The sequence below is a fragment of the Cervus canadensis genome, chromosome 3 (assembly GCF_019320065.1).
Source record: "Cervus canadensis isolate Bull #8, Minnesota chromosome 3, ASM1932006v1, whole genome shotgun sequence".
NCBI classification, from domain to species: Eukaryota; Metazoa; Chordata; class Mammalia; order Artiodactyla; family Cervidae; genus Cervus; species Cervus canadensis.
In genome coordinates, this window is record NC_057388.1 from 10,229,614 (window position 1) to 10,249,605 (window position 19,992).

Sequence of the window (19,992 nt, forward strand, 5' to 3'; positions counted from 1 at the left end):
CTCTGGGCAATTAATTGGAGGGAAAACCATAGAGAATAACAGCAATCATCTACCTCCAAAATATATAATTTGTATACAGTATTTGAACTACTGGAAGATGGGAAATCTATACACGTAACATGTATTTACCCATAAATATTGAGAAAAGAAAGTGACACATGCCATTTAAAAAACATTATTCTGGTTAATTTATCAGTTTATGTTGCCTGAGCTTTTGTCTGTTAAAATTTAAGCAAGAGATTCTCATTTAAGGAACATATAACTTCTACATTTAAGAAATGGCTTTTGAAACTAATTTTATTTTTAGTTGTGCTGGGTCTTCCTTGCTCTGTGGGCTTTTCTCTAGTTGCAGCGAGCGGGGGCCATTCCCAGTTGCGTGGGCAGCTTCTCACTGCTGTGGAGCACAGGCTCTGGGGCGTGTGGGCTCGGGAGCTGTGGCACATGGGCTTAGGTGCCCCATGACATGCGGGATCTCCCCAGGCCAGGGATTGAACCTACATCTGCTGCTTTGGCAGGCAGATTGTTTACCACTGAACCACCAGGGAAGCCCCGACTTCTACTTTTTTAAAAAGAATATTTATCATCAATATAACTAGAGGTGTACTGGAGCCAGTTTGCACCAGCTTATTAGAGCCAACTATCCATATGTTTTCATAATTCTGTGTTCAGTGCTGTTCCATTTGGTAGCTTCAAATCAAGGGTGGTGGAAATATTTCTACCACAGAAATTAAAAGTTACTAAAGCTCAATCCCCCACCACTAACTGCAAGGAGCCGGTTTATCACTATATATCATTAAATACAAACATATAGTGAAAAAAATGTTAAGTTTGCTTGGAGTCAAAATATTTCAATAGGGAAACATTTTTTTCTTCCAGTGAAATTATAAAATATGAATGTGGTTCTTATCAAAATCCACTATGCTTTATTAAAATGCTATCAAACTACACTGAAGTTCATTGGAAATAATAAGTTGAATAGAATAAATATGAAAAAAGAACAAACGTGAAATAAATAGAATAAATAAGAAAAAAGAATAAATTGGTATGTGTTGACTATTAAAATACTATGAAACTACAATGATGAAAACAGTGTGGTATTGGTGCAAGGATAAAAAAATTGAGTAGAGCAAAATATACATTTACAAGAAAATGTCTCTGTCTTCTACCATAATAACATATACGGAGAGAAAGCTGTTAATATTTACTGTGGGAATAACTAATTGGTGTTTCACACATTAAAAATAAAATCATTTGTGCCCCTTGCCTCATCAACATTTCAAAATAGAAGAAAGTTAAATACATAACTACAGAAAAAGAAATGAAATGTTTATAACTTTTTACCAAGTAGAAAACTTTCTAAGTTCTCTCCCTTCAAACTTGTTTCCAGAAAGTTGAAAAGTTTGTTGTTCTCACTCCAATAACTCAAGGTTTTTTTTAAAAAAGAAATCCCATCAGATTGCTGAAGATACAAAGAAACATTAAAAAAAAACAACAACAACTAAATTCCAGAAAATGATGATCCTTCCCAGAAAAGACAAACAGCTGCTTATATCCCTGGTGGGATTTTGGAAGAGAGAAAGCAGCCAAAATTTATCAGCAACATGTGGGCTAGTGTGACATTAAAATTCCCAAGCACCTGTCCATAGATCCACAAAGGCAATAGCCATCACTGAGGGCCAGGAACCCATCCGAAGTTCTTTACACGGAGTATCCTAAGAACTCTATGAATGTATTACTGCTACCTATATACGATTATTCCTGTTTTACAAATAAAGTAACGTTATTTAGTGGAGAGGTCATCAGATCAAAGTTATGACGTGAATAGGGGAACCAGAATTTACGCTCAGGCAGCATGACTGTGTAGCTTTTAGTCTTACTATGATGCTTTTGTGTTTCCCAGTAAACACTGAGTCAAAGTTTATTCATCAACATGGCCTGATAAAGTTATTTACTGACTGAATGAACCCAAATTATCGAGCACTTTTCCCACTTTTTCTACAAGGATGCAAACTCAATACATAAAATTAGAAATTTAAGAGCACTGAAAAATCAGGGAAACTAGATTGATGGAAATAGATGGTTTTTATGGGTGCAGGTGCTATAGTTTTCTGCTCCAGAATTCTGATGCTTAAAATGTTGCCTATTTGAGATTTAATAACTCTTCTCTGCTTAAGTAGTATCGAAGAATTAATTTGCACGTTAACTTAAAAGTTTATCAGTACTATGTATAATTCTCTTTTGTCATTGTGGAAAGCTATGCCTGGTATAGGGGTTTCGCTGGTGGCTCCGACGGTAAAGAGTCTGCCTGCAAGTTTGATCCCTGGGTCAGGGAAGAGCCCCTGGAGAAGGAAATGGCAAGCCACTCCAGTATTCTTGCCTGGAAAATTCCATGGACGGAGGAGCCTGGAGGGTTACAGTCCATGGGGTTGCCAAGAGTCAGATATGACTGACTGACTTCACTTTCATGCCTGGTATCCACAGGGGATAGAGCAGGTATATTAAACCTTCTACCATTTGGACCAACTTCTAGTGAAATAACTAGATATTTCTCAGATTTTTCTGAGGCTTCTTTTATCATTTAACACAGGATTCACAGTGTGCCACCCACCAGGCAAACACCTACAAGTCTTATGTTTGAATAAAAATAATGAGTATTTTGTTTATTCAGTTATTATCAATTATTATCCCAGGCACCAACAGCAACAAAGTCCTTTTCAGTTTAGCAATCAGTTTGTAAACGATTATAAAAACATTAGAACTCTTTCATATTTGATGTTTTCCCAAAATTTTATTTCTGGAAGTACTTTTTCCTAGGGGCCCCCAAGCAGAAGGAAGAAAGAATTAAATAGATTTTTGAAACTGTTGGCATGATTTATCTCATTTGTTTGAAGCAAGTAGTGAAATAATACATTAAGCTTTCCTGAGTTTGTTGTGAGTTTTCAGAACCACTTCTTGGTTTATGGAAAGAAAAAAAAAAAAAAGACTCGAACAAAGCAGCAGCAAAGTCAATTAATATATTTTATTAAAAATTTTATTTTTGAAGCCTATAAATGAACAAATTCCAAAACAGTAGCAATACAGACAATGTCACATTTTGGCATCTACTTAGCAGTCCATTTTTGCATTGTTTCCTATAAACAAATACACTAGATTAAAACAATAGTGCCCTTAACCCCAAGTTCAATGCCTGAGTATTTCCAATACTTATTTTGAGCACATAATAAAGCAGAGGCAATTACTTTTCCTGAACATTTTATTTCCATTCAGAGCTTAGGAATTACTTTAGCTTCACATTATTCTGTCATAAATGATAACCAAATGGCCTAAGTGGCTAAAATCATAAAACTATTATAAGCCAAGTCAATGTTATATATATATAAAGTTAATATAAAGTGACAACTATACTGGTACACACTTGTTTTGGATCCTACTAGAAATATGCCAAAATAACAAGTTTTAGTAAAGACTGAGGTCCTTGGGTAGAGGGTGGGGAAGAAGAGTCATATCAAAAATTATTAGGAAAACTGTAGGTAAAAAAAAAATCAGCCTACAATTTAAACGAAATAAAGAAGGAAAGAAGAGTACAACATTGGGCGATGACAATTCAGGAAAACACGCTCTCCATCTATCACAGACTTGCTCACCGCCTCAAGAGCATCGCACCAGGCTCTTTAGGCATTGCTATTCTCCCACTAAGTTTCTTTATGTGGAACATAAACCTACATCTATGGTAACAAGAGAATTTTATAACTGCTCTTTAATCTCACAGCAAAAAACAGGAAAAAACTGTTAGGGCCAGAGTGAACCTCAGAACATCTCAGTGCCCCTGAAAATAGGGGCAGAAAGTGAATCATTAAGAAGCAGTACCCAAAGAGCACTGTGTTATCTGGTGTGATTTATAAAACAGGTAAGACTCAGTCCTCTTTGATGGGAGGAACCACAGTAGCTGAAATTCAGGAATGTTTTGATGCCGATTTTTTTTTACTGATGTGGTACTCCAAGCTGTTAAGTTGGAACAAATTCCAAAGTCACACTGACTTGCATCACCTCAGTTTAATAATCCAGTAAATGACAAAAAAGACAAACAATGAGAATAGCATCATATAGCACAGCAACTTCGTTTGGCTCCCTCGGGATAAAATCTTCAGTTTTCCCATAGTTTTACCTAGAAATCCAGTTGTAGAATCAAACTGTGAATCCTATGAGGGAAAAAGGAAAACACAATAGTTGGGTTCTAACATTCTACATATGCATATTTGAGTAATTTAATATACTGTTATTAGAATACACATTTAATGACATTTTCTGGAGCCTGTGTATAACTTGGATAATCAACCTGATTACTCCATGCAAAATAATTTTCTCAATAAATAAAAAGCTCTTTCATTATCCAATAAACATTCTTTCAGCTCCAGAGTAATTCAAAACCCCCAAATATTTAGGTCTTATTCCAATTATGTGGATTAAAAAACATTAACAATAAAAGTAAGAGGTTCATCTAGCATCACACAGGTTTCCCCCACATTTTGTTGGAGGTATCACTCTCCAAGGTTAAATGGTTGGCTGCTTCCCAGTACAGCAATTTATCCACTGAATATGGTTAGCAGTTAAATGTACCTTTACTTTTAAGATCCTTTTGTTTAGGAAGCTGACTTTGAAGGTCAGCAGAAAGTTAAGAGACTATTAAAAGTTAAGAGACTATCATGCAGAGGTAGTAAACTGTGGTAAAGACTTCAAACATAGATGGAGAAAAACTGCCACGTTAAAACGCAGCTGGTAAAGTCCTGAAGGTGCGAGAACTGTGTATGATTTGGAAAGACTGCACTTTCTTAGAAATCTCAATAACCGGAGACGTAAGGTCCTGACATAATGATAGCCTTGTACAGCTCAGGTTCTAGGTAGCTTAAGCACTTTACATTTATAGTTCTTCACTAGGGCTATGCAACAAAATCACCTGGGATGTAAAAGTCTTTCAAAATACATATACCGAGTGACACCCCCTCCCTAAAATTCTGAATCAGAGTATTTCAAGAGAGAACCAGGCATGGATATTTTCAAAGTTCCTCAAGTGATTCTAATGTACAACTTTCACTAGAAAATTTTCAGTGCAATATTCATTTTTAAATAGTACAATTTTAAAAGCATTTGAAGAAACTAGGGAAGGTCCAGAGGAGTTTGATGTCCAAAATAAAGAGTAAGGAATGAAAAGAGCCTCTATCAAGAAAAGGTATACCTTACTGAGCTTGTTTAGAGATGAAAGGCTTGGGGATGTTACTATATTCATTTTATTGACTTGTTCACAGTGATCCTTAGATCACGCAGAAGACAGGTTTACATTAAGTGAAAGACATTTGGTTGACTGGATATAAAGCATTTACTTGGCAGTCTATATCCACTGAGATCTTAAAGACGGCTTGAAATAGTCATTTGTCCTGAGTCTTAAACAGTGTTTCTAAATACAAGATAAAATATACACTCACTCCTACCTCCCCCTCCTACTGATATGGGTTGGGCAAGATGAAAAATGTAAAAATAGGGCAAAAACAACTCTTAAGAGTTATTCCAAGCCAAGTTTGAGAATATCCAACCAAGTTTCTTAAAGTTAAAATCATAACCACTTACCATTTCAGCTAATAATTTATTTTGATTTTTAACTTCATGGCCTATTTCAATGGAAAGCTACAAAGAAAAAAGCATAAACATTACTACTTACCGAAATGTTTTTAAGTGTTATAAAGTTAAAACAATAATGCCATTGTAAGCATAAATGTTTTCTCAAATAAATCTGCATTCTTAAAAATATAAAATACACTTTATTCTTTGGTTATTTTTCCCACTGAAATTAATAAAAACTAATTTAGAAATTAAATGTCCACTTTTAAATGATGTGTGTATCTAAGAAGCCATAACAACGAAAATTAGAAAATATTTGAAGCAGAATAAAAGTGAAGAGCATTTATCAGAATTTGTTGCATGAAGCTGAATCTGCCCAATGCAACTAAATACAATAGGGAATCTTGAATAAGGGATGAAAACAAACAATGAACACTAGCATAAAATTTTGTGAATTTGGATAAAAGCTGCATTTTAGTTACTAATACTGTATCATATGTTAATTTCCTTTTTTTTTTAAACAACATAGTATATATGGGGTTTTTAAGGTATCTTTGATATTAAGTTCTCAGTTTGATATTAATTTCACATTTAAAAGCTTTCTTCTCTGCAATCACCCTCTATGTTTTCAGTCTTTTAACTTTACTGAGGCTTTCAATGGCCAAGTCAAAGATCTCTCTCGGGAAAGGTCACATTGCACTTAAAGATATGTGGGTTATTTTCAAATATGTTTTGATACTGATCTCTAACATAATTCCACAGTGGTAAGAGAACAGACACTGTATGATCTCAATACCTTTAGGCCATCAAATTTTTGCACTTGGTCTTATGTCTCTGGATATGCTTCAGGGTCTCCTAGTTTATAGTATGTGGGAACTTGATAGAATCTGTATCCTGATGTTGTGTGAAAACTGTATAAATCTTAATTATATTGAATTGGCTCACAGTGTTTTCAAGTCCACTATATCATTCTACTTTTCTGTCATTCTATTCATTTTTGAAAGTTTGATATTGAAACTTCAACTAAAAATCTTAATCTACTTAAAAAACTAATTGTAATATATAGTGGAAATATTATTTCATTCTGTATTTTCCAAGGCTCCGATAAAGTTACCATAGTTTCATAATTAAAAAGAAAATTAATTTAGAATCTCTATTCCTTATCAACTATAGACATTGTCTCCCTGTTCTTCATTTTGATTTAATTTTAATATTCAATTCTATCTTTTAATTTAGGTACATGTTTCTTTCCTGTCCTCTTATCCTAGAATTCTTTTTTCTCTCTTTATATCATTCACACAATAGCATTTGTTCGTATATTTCTTCATTTACACTTTTAAAATGTTATCTAGGCTCCCATATTATCAAGTTCAGATATAAGTAGTATTTTCCTAATGAATGTGATATTACTTTGAATATATGCCTAAATTAATTATTTCTTTAGATCCTAAAGGTATTTTTTTCTTCAAAATTTGATAATAAATTGGAAAAAATTTACAAGTTAGTGTTATCCACATCATGAAGCTATGCAGAAGAGACTGAGTCTAAATGAAATATCGTAAGTGACTACAGCTGCTATTCAAATCAAAACTTATCTAATACTTCATATGACAAATTCATCAAAGACCTCACTTCTAAAATAGCTGAATAAATACACTACTACTAAACCTTTGAAACTACTAAAAATCATAGTAAGCCACTGCAAATATTGTCCTCAACTTATTTTGTGTGGAAAGTATCTGTGGTCATATTAACACAAAACCATTCTAGGAGTCTATAGATCAGAATATAAGCTTTTCCCCAAAATTTAACAATTCAGAAATAACAAAGCAACTATGAAACTAGACAGCCCAAATTGCCTAGCTACTTTACAACTGTCACTCATGCCAGAGAGAGAAATAACCACGAGAAAAAGGCTTTCTTCTAACAAGGAGCCTAAATTATCAATATTGGAACTAAAAAAAACCATTTAATTCTTAATTTCCTCCAAAATGTTGTGTTTTCTAAATTATTAACATTACACAATATTGCTTAGTTCATAGATCAACTCCTTTTGATTTAACATGACCTTGAAAACAATACTTTCAGGGAAGAACAGTCTCTAGGCTGAAATACACTTCTATTTTCCAAAGACTAATGAACTATCAATTAAGTTTTGGCAACATAAGCTTCCAATGAATGCTCTATAAGTGTACCACACATGTTTATTTTAATGCATAATCAAAACTATCTTTTGGTAATTCCTTTATTTAATACATATTACTCAATACACTATAAGGAAGTACGCTAAGTGCTATGTAGAATGTAAAACTAAGTACAACAGAAAACCCTGTATTCTGATAAATTTCTTTTACATACAAATAATTCCAATGCAGATCGTTATGCAGTAAGTGCTACAGAAATGGTACAAATGATCTTCTGTTCATAAGGAAAAGGTTAGGTCTATGTGGTGAGCAGGTGAAGCCTGGAGGAGAGAAGGTGAAAAGAGATGGAGCCTTTAAGATGCGCAAGACTTCAGCCAAGGTCAGGAGGGAGAGGAGGCCTTAGGCAAGGGGACTGCATGACCAAAGACAGGAGTGGGAGGCTGACAGGACACATAGGACACAAGGGATACTCCAATCCGTCTGGCAGAAAGCACGCACACATTCTGAAGGTGTGGGAGGTACGGTCTAAAAAGCTGGGACACTCTCTGCAGAACTGTCTGATCAAGCTACAAAGTGTGAACTTCATTTCTTACATCATGGAGGCCACTGAAGACTTTGGGAGTGTAGAATGCAATTTAAAAAATACTCCAAAAACCAAAACGATGACTGTGATGACTACTGTGGGTAACTCAGACCAAAACGTATGAAAAATGGGAAACAGATCGGTTAAAAGGCCTTCCCACTAGTCCACTGAAGAAAACCGGGGCACAGTATTAGAAACAGGAAGGTCAAATAGGAAGAATAGAGAGAAAGAAGACAGGACTTGGTGACTGACATGAGGTTCAAAGGCAGAAACACAAAAGACTGAGATTCATAGCTTTTGGGACTAGAAGAAAAGTCAGAAGATGCGCTGCTTGGGGGTGGAAGGTGGAATGCTCTGAGATATTACTGCACTGTAACTGTATTGTAGTAGTGTAAAATACTACAAGCAGTGTTTTAGATTTAACTACCAAAAAAGCTGAAGTTAAAATAAATACATATATATATAAAATAAGTTTTGACTGACCATATTTCCTAACCTGTACTCAGACCGTGTTTAAATTTTGAGTCACGTTGCTAAAACTTAACTGATATTTCATTAGTTTTTGGAAAGTAGAATTCTATTCAGCCTGGTGACTGTTACATTCAGAAATGAGTATTATTTTCAAGGTCTTAATAAATCAATAGGAATTCATTATTAAACTAAGCAATATCATATAATGTTAATAATTTAGAAAATACAACATTTGAAGGAAATTAAGAATTACTTGAGTTTCAATTCCAATATTGATAATTTAGGTTCCTTATTCAAAGAAAGCTTTTTTCTTATGGAAATCTCTTGCCCTGGAATAAATGACAGTTGTATTAAAGAAAGTACAGTACTTGGATGCAATCACAAAAACAACAGAATGATCTCTGTTTGTTTCCAAGGCAAACCATTCAATATCACGGTAATCCAAGTCTATGCCCCGACCAGTAACGTTGAAGAAGCTGAAGTTGAACAGTTCTATGAAGACCTGCAAAACCTTTTAGAACTAATAACCAAAAAAGATGTCCTTTTCATTACAGGGCACTGGAATGCAAAAGTAGGAAGTCCAGAAACACCTGGAGTAACAGGCAAATTTGGCCTTGGAGTACAGAATGAAGCAGGGGAAAGGCTAATAAGAGTTTTGCTAAGAGAACGCACTGGTCATAGCAAACGCCCTCTTCCAACAACACAAGAGAAGACTCTACACATGGACATCACCAGATGATCAACACTGAAATCAAGATTAATTATATTCTTTGCAGCTGAAGATGGAGAAGCTCTATACAGTCAGCAAAACAAGACCAGGAGCTGACTGTGGCTCAGATCATGAACTCCTTATTGCCAAATTCAGACTTAAATTGAAGAAAGTACGGAAAACCACTAGACCATTCAGGTATGACCTAAATCAAATCCCTTAGTACTATACAGTAGAAGTGACAAACAGATTCACGGGATTAGATCTGATAGACAGAGTGCCTGATGAACTATGGACGGAGGTTTGTGACACTGTACATAAGACAGGCAGCAAGACCATCCCCAAGAAAAAGAAATGCAAAAATGCAAAATGGCTGTCTGAGGAGGCCTTACGAATAGCTGTGAAAAGAAGAGAAGCCAAAAGCAAGAAGAAAAGGAAAGATATACCCCTTTGAATGCAGAGTTCCAAAGAATAGCAAGGAGAGATAAGAAAGCCTTCCTCAGCGATCGGTGCAAAGAAATAGAGGGAAACAACAGAATGGGAAAGGCTAGAGATCTCTTCATGAAAATTAGAGATACCAAGGGAACATTTCATGCAAAGATGGGCTCCATAAAGGACAGAAATGGTATGGACCTAACAGAAGCAGAAGATATTAAGAAGAGGTGGCAAGAATACTCAGAAGAATTATACAAAAAAGATCTTCATAACCCAGATAATCATGATGGTGTGATCACTCACTTAGAGCCAGACATCCTGGAACGTGAAGTCAAGTGGGCCTTAGGAAGCATCACTACAAACAAAGCTAGTGGAGGTGATGGAATTCCAGTTGAGCTATTTCAAATCCTGAAAGACGATGCTGTGATAGTGCTGCACTCAATATGTCAGTAAATTTGGAAAACTCAGCAGTGGCCACAGGACTGGAAAAGGTCAGTTTTCATTCCAATCCCAAAGAAAGGCAATGCCAAAGAATGCTCAAACTACTGCACAATTCACACGCTAGCCAAGTAATGCTCAAAATTCTCCAAGCTAGGCTTCAGTAATACGTGAACTGTGAACTTCCAGATGTTCAAGCTCGATTTATAAAAGGCAGAGGAATCAGAGATCAAATTGCCAACATCCGTTGGATCATCAAAAAAGAGAGTTCCAGAAAAACATCTATTTTTGCTTTATTGACTATGCCAAAACCTTTGACTGTGTGGATCACAATAAACTGTGGAAAATTCTGAAAGAGATGGGAATACCAGACCAACTGACTTGCCTCTTGAGAAATCTGTATGCAGGTCAGGAAGCAACAGTTAGAACTGGACATGGAACAACAGACTGGTTCCAAATAGGAAAAGGAGTACGTCAAGGCTGTATATTGTCACCCTGCTTATTTAACTTATATGCAAAGTACATCATGAGAAATGCTGGGCAGGGGGAAGCACAAGCTGGAATCAAGATTGCTGGGAGAAATATCAATAACCTCAGATATGCACATGACACCACCCTTATGGCAGAAAATGAAGAAGAACTAAAAGGCCTCTTGCTGAAAGTAAAAGAGGAAAGTGAAAAAGTTGGCTTAAAGCTCAACATTCAGAAAACTAAGATCATGGCCTCCAGGCCCATCACTTCGTGGCAAATAGATGTGGAAACAGTGGCTGACTTTATTTTTGGGGGCTCCAAAATCACTACAGATGGTGATTTCACCCATGAAATTAAAAGATGCTTACTTTTTGGAAGGAAAGTTATGACCAACCTAGATAGCATATTAAAAAGCAGAGACATTACTTTGCCAACAAAGGTCCATCTAGTCAAGGCTATGGTTTTTCCAGTGGTCATACATGGATGTGAGAGTTGGACTGTGAAGAAAGCTGAGTGCCGAAGAATTGATGCTTTTGAACTGTGGTGTTGGAGAAGACTCTTGAGAGTCCCTTGGACTGCAAGGAGATCCAACCAGTCCATCCTAAAGGAGATCAGTCCTGGGTGTTCATTGGAAGGACTGATGTTGAAGCTGAAGCTCCAATACTTTGGCCACCTGATGCCAAGAGCTGACTCATTTGAAAAGACCCTGATGCTGGGAAAGATTGAGGGCGGGAGAAGAAGGGGACGACAAAGGATTAGATGGTTGGATGGCATCACTGACTTGATGGACATGAGTTTGGGTCATCTCCAGGAGTTGGAGATGGACAGGGAGGCCTGGTGTGCTGTGGCTCATGGGGTAACAAAGAGTCGGACACGACTGAGCGACTGAACTGAACTAAGGTGATTTGGGCTACCTAGGTGCTTTATTATCTCTGAATTGTTAAATCTAGGGGGGAAAGCTCATATCACTGAACTATACAGTTTGTGGGACTAAATCCCCTATGCCAATAAAAGTATACATTTTTCAACTTTTTTATTTTGTACTGGAGTACAGCCAATTAACAATGTTGTGACAGTTGCAGGTGAACTGTGAAGGGACTTAATGGAAACACATGTATCCATTCTCCCCCAGACTCCCCTCCCATCCAGGCTGCCACGTAACCTCCAGCAGAGTTCCCTGTGCTATACAGTCGGTCCTTGTTGGTTATCCATTTTAAATATAGCACTGTGTACATGTCTGTCCCAAACCCCCTAACTAGCCCTTCCTCCCATGAGAAAAACATATATGTATATAAACGCACAAACTAAAACGTATACGTTATATACTTACAGATTTTATAGCAGTTACTTTGTTTCTCAGACTTTCCGTGAGTCTCTCGTTCTCCTCTTCACAGGCACTGTACCCACTATTGGGATAGCCATAGTTCCCATAGTTGCCAGGGGGTACTCCTTCACCTGCAAGGATCAGTCCTGAGCAGAGTTGTAGCAAAAACAAGTCCCTTCTGAAACCCTGACTAGAGAGAACCGAAAAAGACCCCTGGAGGGTGCTGACAGACAGACTGGGTATGTCTGTAATACTCACACTCCAAATGAACTTTAAGAATTAATAACCAAATAGAGATCAGAACAACTCTAATAACCTCTCTTAAGCAAAGGATACTGAATTCAGCTCAATACACATTTGTTGACTGCTTACTGATTGCCCACAAGACTCTGAAATAGACACTGATATATAAATATATAAATAGACACTGGTATTCTGGACTTATTTCCTGCTCTCTAGAAATATACCATTAAAACACACACACACACACCCCTAAAATTAGTACCATCAACTACCTATGGGAGAAGCTTGGCTGTGAAGGCAAAGGCAGAGACAGGATAATACAACAGGATGGAGTTTATGGCAGAGGGAAGGTCCTTTATGGGCATCTCTTTTAAACAGAAGAGAGTTAGAATAACTTATGGAGAATATTAACAGAGATTTAGGAGGGAGGCTCATTCATTCTTCAACAAATACTTGAGAAACTATCATGCATCAGATCCCGTGTTCTTTCCAGGTGCTATCAAGACTTTTCAGAGCTCATCTAGGGAAGCGCATTGGTATACAGGATAACAGTCCCAGGCACTGCCCAATATAACTCGATATTCATCAGGCACTCCAACAGGTGGAGTGAGCCTTGAACAGTGAATACATATACTAACACGTTGGAGGACTGAGAAAGGAAAGCATAGTTGAGGGTATTATCTAACTGCATTTAAAAGGAAAAAAAAAAACAAACCTGTTGACAATTTTCTCAGTGATATAAGAGAAGAGCGTGTCTTTGAAGAATGTCTTTTGGGGGAAAAAACAGTAGAGAATAATGGAGGAAAATAACTGGGGTTGTACGGGATTACTACAGGGATAAAGCAATTGTGGCTGAGGCAATTATACTGTAGTGTGATTTTTCACCTGGATGTGTGATTTTTCTGCAGAAAAACTGATCAGCCTATGTCAGCCCATGAGCACCTGCAGGGCTGGAAGGAACAAGAGCTGGGGTGCAGTGTTGGGGCTGCTGAACAGGGCCCCAAGACGTTGAGATTCCTTGTCCAAAGAGTAGGTGATATACATGGATTCTGGGGGCTAGACTGGACAAGGACTGTACTGACTCCATGGAGGAAAGGGATAGCACAGAGACCAGAGCTCTCCGCCTACTCAGAGCGGATGAAGGGGCACCGACAGTATGACGGAAGGGCAGAAAGCAGCAGGCAACACTGGTGACTGAGGAAGGGCTGGAAAGTGAACAGAAAGCTCTTTCCAGGCATAGTAAAACTCTCACTTTCTCTAAAAAGCAAAACTCTCTTTTGAATTCTTACAGCTCTGACTATACATAACACTAATATCATGCTCCGGACTGCACTCCAAGGGCAGAGACTAAATTTGTTCTGCTCATGGCTATAGATCCCCCCCAAAACATATATACACAGTAAGGCATAGCCAGTAAATAACTTGTAAATGAACTAACTAATGAACAGAATCTGAATTCAGTTATTCAGCTTTGAATGTGTCTGCCTTTGTCAACAGTGGGGTCATAAGCTTCTTTGAGGACAAAAGTGGTCTCTCATCCTTTTTTTGTATCCCTGTATCTAACAAGTACTTCAAGCAGTAGACACACAATCTCCACCACCACAAAAACCACAACAAAATGTTAAACAAGTATTATTACTGAGGAGAAAGAGTTGCCTTCCTCAAATTTCCCTCAGTTGCTGATCCATTATCTACAAAGTTCTGTAATGTGCCATTGTACAACATAAGGACAAGTGACTAGACATAATATTTCCCTCTACTCAACAATTAAAAGAATCATCTAAACCATGCATTCTGACCCTATTCATCAATGATACGCTATACAAATTCTACTTTAATAAATACCAAAATCCTTAAGGGAAATAAAAATATCTTCATATTTTATATGATTAATATGCTACATATATAATGTTCACCCAGTAAGTCATTACTGACTGGTTGAATTAACCACTTGACAACTTCCCTAAGGAATTCAGTTCTAAATTAGTGGCTATTTGTTTCCACTTCCTTCTTTATTATTTTTGCATATCTTATTTTTATTTTTAGAGTTCTTCTGCACTGCTCCATTTATTAAACAGACACCTAAGGAATCACCTTTCCTCCTCTCAACTACAGGGTACTTTAAAAACAAACTAAACAAACGAAAAAAACAACTCTATACTAGAGATTCTAACTTAGTTGGTCTGGGCTGGGGTCCAGGTATTCTAGCCTTAAAAGCTCTCTAGGTGATTCCAGTGTACAGTCAGGGCTCAGAACCACCATCTCTCAAGTTCCTCTCTCTGCAATTTCACAGCACACTGCTGCACAAAACTTTCAAAAAGGCCCCGAAGACCTACTGATGAGATCCAAATTCTTTGACCTGGTACTCAAAGGTCTCCACAGTGTGGTTGGCTCTGGTTCTAGTCTCCTACTTCAACCAAATTGGTTTAATCATAATCCCTTAAACACATCATTCATAATTCTAGATTCTAGTCCTACAAGTGTTTTGGAGCAAGAAGAGGATCACATTTCCAACTGGAAACAAACTCTCCTACACTTTTCTATTTAAGCTGCAGTTGAGGATTCTATGTCCACACAAATTACCAAGCGCTCTCTGTGAAATCCCTGGGACATTCACGGCCTGTAGAACTTATTTGGTTGTATAGCTACCACCTTGTACTATAATTTATCTTTGTACATATTTCTACTCCTCAACTAGATTAGAAGCTTTGGGGAGCATGAAGAGAGCTACACAGGATGCATGTGAGTGCTCAGTCTTGACTGCCTCTTTGTAACCCCGTGGACTGTAGCCCGCCAGGCTCCTCTGTCCATGGGATTCTCCAGGCAAGAATACTGGAGTGGGTTCTTTTTCCAGGGGATCTTCCCCCAGGGATCAAACCCGCATCTCTTGTGCACCTCCAGCACTGGCAGGTGGATTCTCTACCACCAAGCCACAGGGAAGCCACAAAGGACTGTATACCTAGAGCTTACTCAAATGCACAATAAATGCCTGCTGTCATTAATGATAAAAAGGAAACTCATTTAGGCATATAAAACTAAACTTGTTCAAAATGAGTTATCTTTTTTCTCTACAATTTACCCAGCCAATTTTCCTTTTATGACCCAAGTATTCACAAAAACTACATTTTTCAAGAGCTTTTCCTCATACTACAATTTACTAATCGATGTACATGCCTAGAGTTACTGGCAACTTTCACTAACTTTAAATACCTGACACTTTTGAAAACTTTTTTTCCATTGAATTATAAGAACTGAAAAAGGTAACAAACATTGTCCTTTTTCAAGTATTTCATATATTTTCTCAGGTATACCGTATATTAGTATGGCAGGTTTCTTCTTTTCTTTTTTCCCAGTCATCTCTTAATAGTTCCAGAACCAGAAAATCTGTTTTATCGGCTCTGTGCTGTAACAGCCCACTGTAAATTCTTGTGACTAATTTGTTCTGCTGCTTACTGAAACTACTTCCTAGGCCAAAAGTCAAGAACAAATGCTAAGTCACCAGGTGTTACTACACTCTACCGTCTTACCAGTGGAACAAGGGTCAGATAAGAAATGTTCTGGGTAAAATGGCCTTTGACTCCGAAGATCCACATCACGGCCTTTAACAAAAATGACATGTGTGTTTACCTGTGTAACTCACTGTTACTAGGCTAATACGATTATTATCAGTGTGCTTTGCATGCAACACTCTTCAAACTTCACTTCTGAAGAAACTAACATTAGGTCCAGTAGAGAGAAGTCGAAGGCAGACTTCAGCAACTCTGGAAACTCAGCAATTGCCATAACCGCGCTCAGTCAATAACACTACAAAAAAACTCCTCACTGCGTTGGCACCTGTACATACCTCACCCCTACTTCTCCACTATTTCATCTAAACCTACCATCCATAACTTGAGACAGAACCAAACTTAAGGCACCCACTAGGATCTGGAACAAATGGTGGTGTTTCCACTTGACACCACCTCCAAAGACCCCTCCATACACCCTGCTCTCTGTCTCAGATTCCAGAGACAATAGGCCAGTCCGGTTTCCCCCCGCGCCCCTGCGCCCAGCACCGCCAGTTCTAGGGTCCCGGAACTTCGAATCTCAGCCCTCTTCTTACCCAGGCCTGCACGCCTCATCCTGCCAGAGAAGTGGGGGAAAAGGCGGGCGGAGGGGTGGGTAGGAAGAGGCCAGGGGCCACCTGGACCGCGTCCTCAGGACCAGGGCCCGGAGAAACAGCAACTTCTTCCTCCAGAGCGCCACGACATCAGTAGAGTCTAAACAACGCGCTGACTGATGACGTTACCCAAGGCGCTTACTGGCGCCCTGCGAAGCGGCTTGAATGGCATTCTGGGAAATATAGTTCGCCGCCGAGGCGGAGCGTGAGGCCGGGACTTGGGGTGAACCCGGGCGAAGAAGTGGGCGGGGCTTCCGGCAAAGGGGCGCGTGCTGCTTCAGCTGCCACTCAGGACCTGGGACTCAGACTCCGGACCTGGGACGCTGGATCTCCGCTCCTGGACTGGCTCTTTCTCTCAGCTGCCGGACCCGAATTTAAATCAGTACATCTGTCCTCCCCAGACCATAAGAGGATGGTTAACTTCTCTTTCCCGATTCCGCCCTTCACTGCCTGTCACCACGAGTTAGTTCAGGTAAAGTCAAAGAAAACTTTATCCAAGTTTTTGGTCTCACACATAAGTAATCTGAGACCCATTGAAGGGACAGCCAGTTGGTGGGTAGCCAGTTGGTGCCCGGGGTCACCCGGTGGTGTAGAGTAAAACCAAGCCCCTAGTACTAGGATCCTGCTCCATTGAACTAGTCGATCAAAATAACTGGGTCTCCTCAGAGGCAGTGGAGACTTCCTTTCAGTTACTGAGCTGGTTGCATTTCTAGAAAGACGCACAGCTATTAGTTAAAGAACCGAAGGACCTCTAAACTTCCCCCTACTTAGACCTTTTAAACTTACACAAAGGATACCAAAATACTGTTTACACATGGTAAGGTGCCAATTTAAAGAGTTTATAAGCTTGTTGGTGGAGGTATAGTAGTACTGGAATGGTGGTTATTCCTAGAATTTCATTGTACCTCATAGGATTATGGTGAGGATTGAATGAGGAATTAAAAAAAGAATCTGATACACAGTAGATGAACAAAAGCCACTGGATCATTGCAGTTTCGTCCTTGCTGCTGTATGACACTTAGATAATCTCTATACTAGAGATTTCTGAGAAGACAATCTCTGGTCACTTCAGTCAGTTCAGTTCAGTTGCTCGGTCGTGTAGGACTCTTTGCGACCCCGTGAATCGCAGCACTGCAGGCCTCCCTGTCCATCACCAGCTCCCGGAGGCCACCGAAACCTATGTCCATTGAGTCGGTGATGCCATCCAACCATCTCATCCTCTGTCGTCCCCTTCTCCTCCTGCCCCCAATCCCTCCCAGCATCAGGGTCTTTTCAAATGAGTCAGCTCTTCGTATCAGGTGGCCAAGTATTGGAGTTTCAGCTTCAATATCAGTCCTTCCAGTGAACACCCAGGACTGATCTCCTTTAGGATGGGCTGGTTGAATCTCCCTGCAGTCCAAGGGACTCTTAAGAGTCTTCTCCAACACCACTGTTCAAAGCATAAATTTTTCGGTGCTCAGCTTTCTTCACAGTCCAACTCTCACATCCATATATGACCACTGGAAAAACCATAGCCTTGACTAGACGGACCTTTGTTGGCAAAGTAATGTCTCTGCTTTTTAATATGCTATCTAGGTTGGTCATAACTTTCCTTCCAAGGAGCAAGCGTCTCTTAATTTCATGGCTGCAATCACCATCTGCAGTGATTTTGGAGCCCCCCAAAATAAAGTCAGCCACTGTTTCCCCATCTATTTGCCGTGAAGTGATGGGACCAGATGCCGTGATCTTAGTTTTCTGAATGTTGAGCTTTAAGCCAACTTTTTCCCTCTCCTCTTTCACTTTCATCAAGAGGCTCTTTAGTTCCTCTTTGCTCTCTGCCATAAGGGTGGTGTCATCTGCATATCTGAGGTTATTGATATTTCTCCCGGCAATCTTGTCCAGCTTGTGCTTCCTCCAGCCCAGCATTTCTCATGATGTACTCTGCATAGAGGTTAAATAAGCAGGGTGACAATAGACAGCCTTGATATACTCCTTCTTCTATTTGGAACCAGTCTGCTGTTCCATGTCTTCCCTTATAGTTTCTCAATAGGAACATTGACTATAGTAGTGGCAGAGTGAGTCTCTGCCCTAAGGTTGTTTTTGTAAAACACACACAAAATCATTTTTTAATACTTTATTTTATATTGAAATACAGCTGATTAACAATGTTGTGATAGTTGAGGTGCACAGCAAAGTGACTCAGCCATACATATACTTGTATCTATTCTCCCCCAAACTCCCCTCCCATTCAGCCTGCCACATGTTGAGCAGAATTCCCAGTGATATATGGTGGGTCCTTGTTGGTTATCCATTTTAAATATATGGATTTAAACTGTGTACATGTCAAAAAAGCCAATTTTTAATAAAAGTTATTAACCTGGGAAATAAGCTTAATCCAATAATGTTTTGAGAGGAAAACATTCTTCATAAAGATATACCACCATTTTCTAAAAACATGAGAATTAAGTGAAGATTTTATCAGAAATAGTTATTCCAAATAAACACTGAAGTTTCAATAAGAGAAATGATGGCATTTTATCTTACAATCTGTGACAGTTCCTTCTTTTGTAAGAAGTACATGTGTTCTATAATCAAAACATGTCAGAAAAATCATCTTACTTAGAAACCTTTCTCATACTAATGTAATTTTTTAAATTGAACGTTAAGTTTATCAAAGCAGACTGTTTAAATTACAGAAGTACTTATTCTCTTAAAAACTGCTTCCCCTACATGGTACTGTGCTGTGCTTAGTCACTCAATTGTGTCCAACTCTTTGCAACCCCATGGACTATACCCTGCCAGACTCCTCTGTCCATGGGATTCTCCAGGCAAGAATACTGGAGTGGGTTGCCATGCCCTCCTCCAGGGGATTTTCCCAACACAGGGATCCAGCCCAACTCTCCCTCATTGCAGGCAAATTTTTTACCATCTGCGCTACCAGGGAAGCCCAAGAATACTGGAGTGGGTAGCCTATCCCTTCTCCAGGATAACTTTTTGACTCAGAAATTGAACCAGGGTTTTCCTGCATTGCAGGCAGATTCTTTACCAACTGAGCAACCAGGGAAGCCCCCTTACCCCTACATGATAGGAATATGTAATAATAAAACGTAAAAGGGAGAAAAAATAAAATAATGAAAGGTACTAAGAATATAATGCCAGGCAGGCAAAGCTGGCTTTTATTGAGCTGGTGACCTGAAAATCCAAATGGTCACTTTCTCCTTTCTGCAAGAGAAGTTCTGGTTCATGTGCTCTTTCAGGGTTGTCAGGGCCCACACGTATTCAGTCATGGACTTAACACACTTGTACTCACTTTAAGGTGAGTTTTGCTGAATTTTCATGTGTTACGGGTCCACTGGCATTCTGTGCTCATGGGGTACCACATATGTTACATGTGAATGAGATGTCAAGGAATGATAAACGTGT

General features: G+C 38.7%; 1 protein-coding gene and 1 long non-coding RNA gene across 2 annotated transcripts in view; one reads left to right on the forward strand and one right to left on the reverse strand.

The window, feature by feature from the left end:
• Nucleotides 1-3,004: 3,004 nt before the first annotated feature.
• Nucleotides 3,005-16,716, reverse strand: BET1 (Bet1 golgi vesicular membrane trafficking protein). Its single transcript, XM_043462617.1, has 4 exons — nucleotides 16,534-16,716; nucleotides 12,195-12,319; nucleotides 5,623-5,679; nucleotides 3,005-4,199 (listed from the first exon to the last, which is right to left on the reverse strand). The coding sequence occupies exons 1-4, from the start codon at nucleotides 16,550-16,552 to the stop codon at nucleotides 4,044-4,046; spliced, it is 357 nt and encodes a 118-aa protein (XP_043318552.1). The 5' UTR covers nucleotides 16,553-16,716; the 3' UTR covers nucleotides 3,005-4,043.
• A 173-nt stretch (nucleotides 16,717-16,889) lies between these two features.
• LOC122437742 overlaps nucleotides 16,890-19,992 on the forward strand; it is a 29,950-nt gene continuing 26,847 nt past the window's right edge. Inside the window, exon 1 of the long non-coding RNA XR_006268389.1 lies at nucleotides 16,890-17,062. This is a non-coding gene — a long non-coding RNA (uncharacterized LOC122437742). The remainder of the gene's footprint in view (nucleotides 17,063-19,992) is intronic.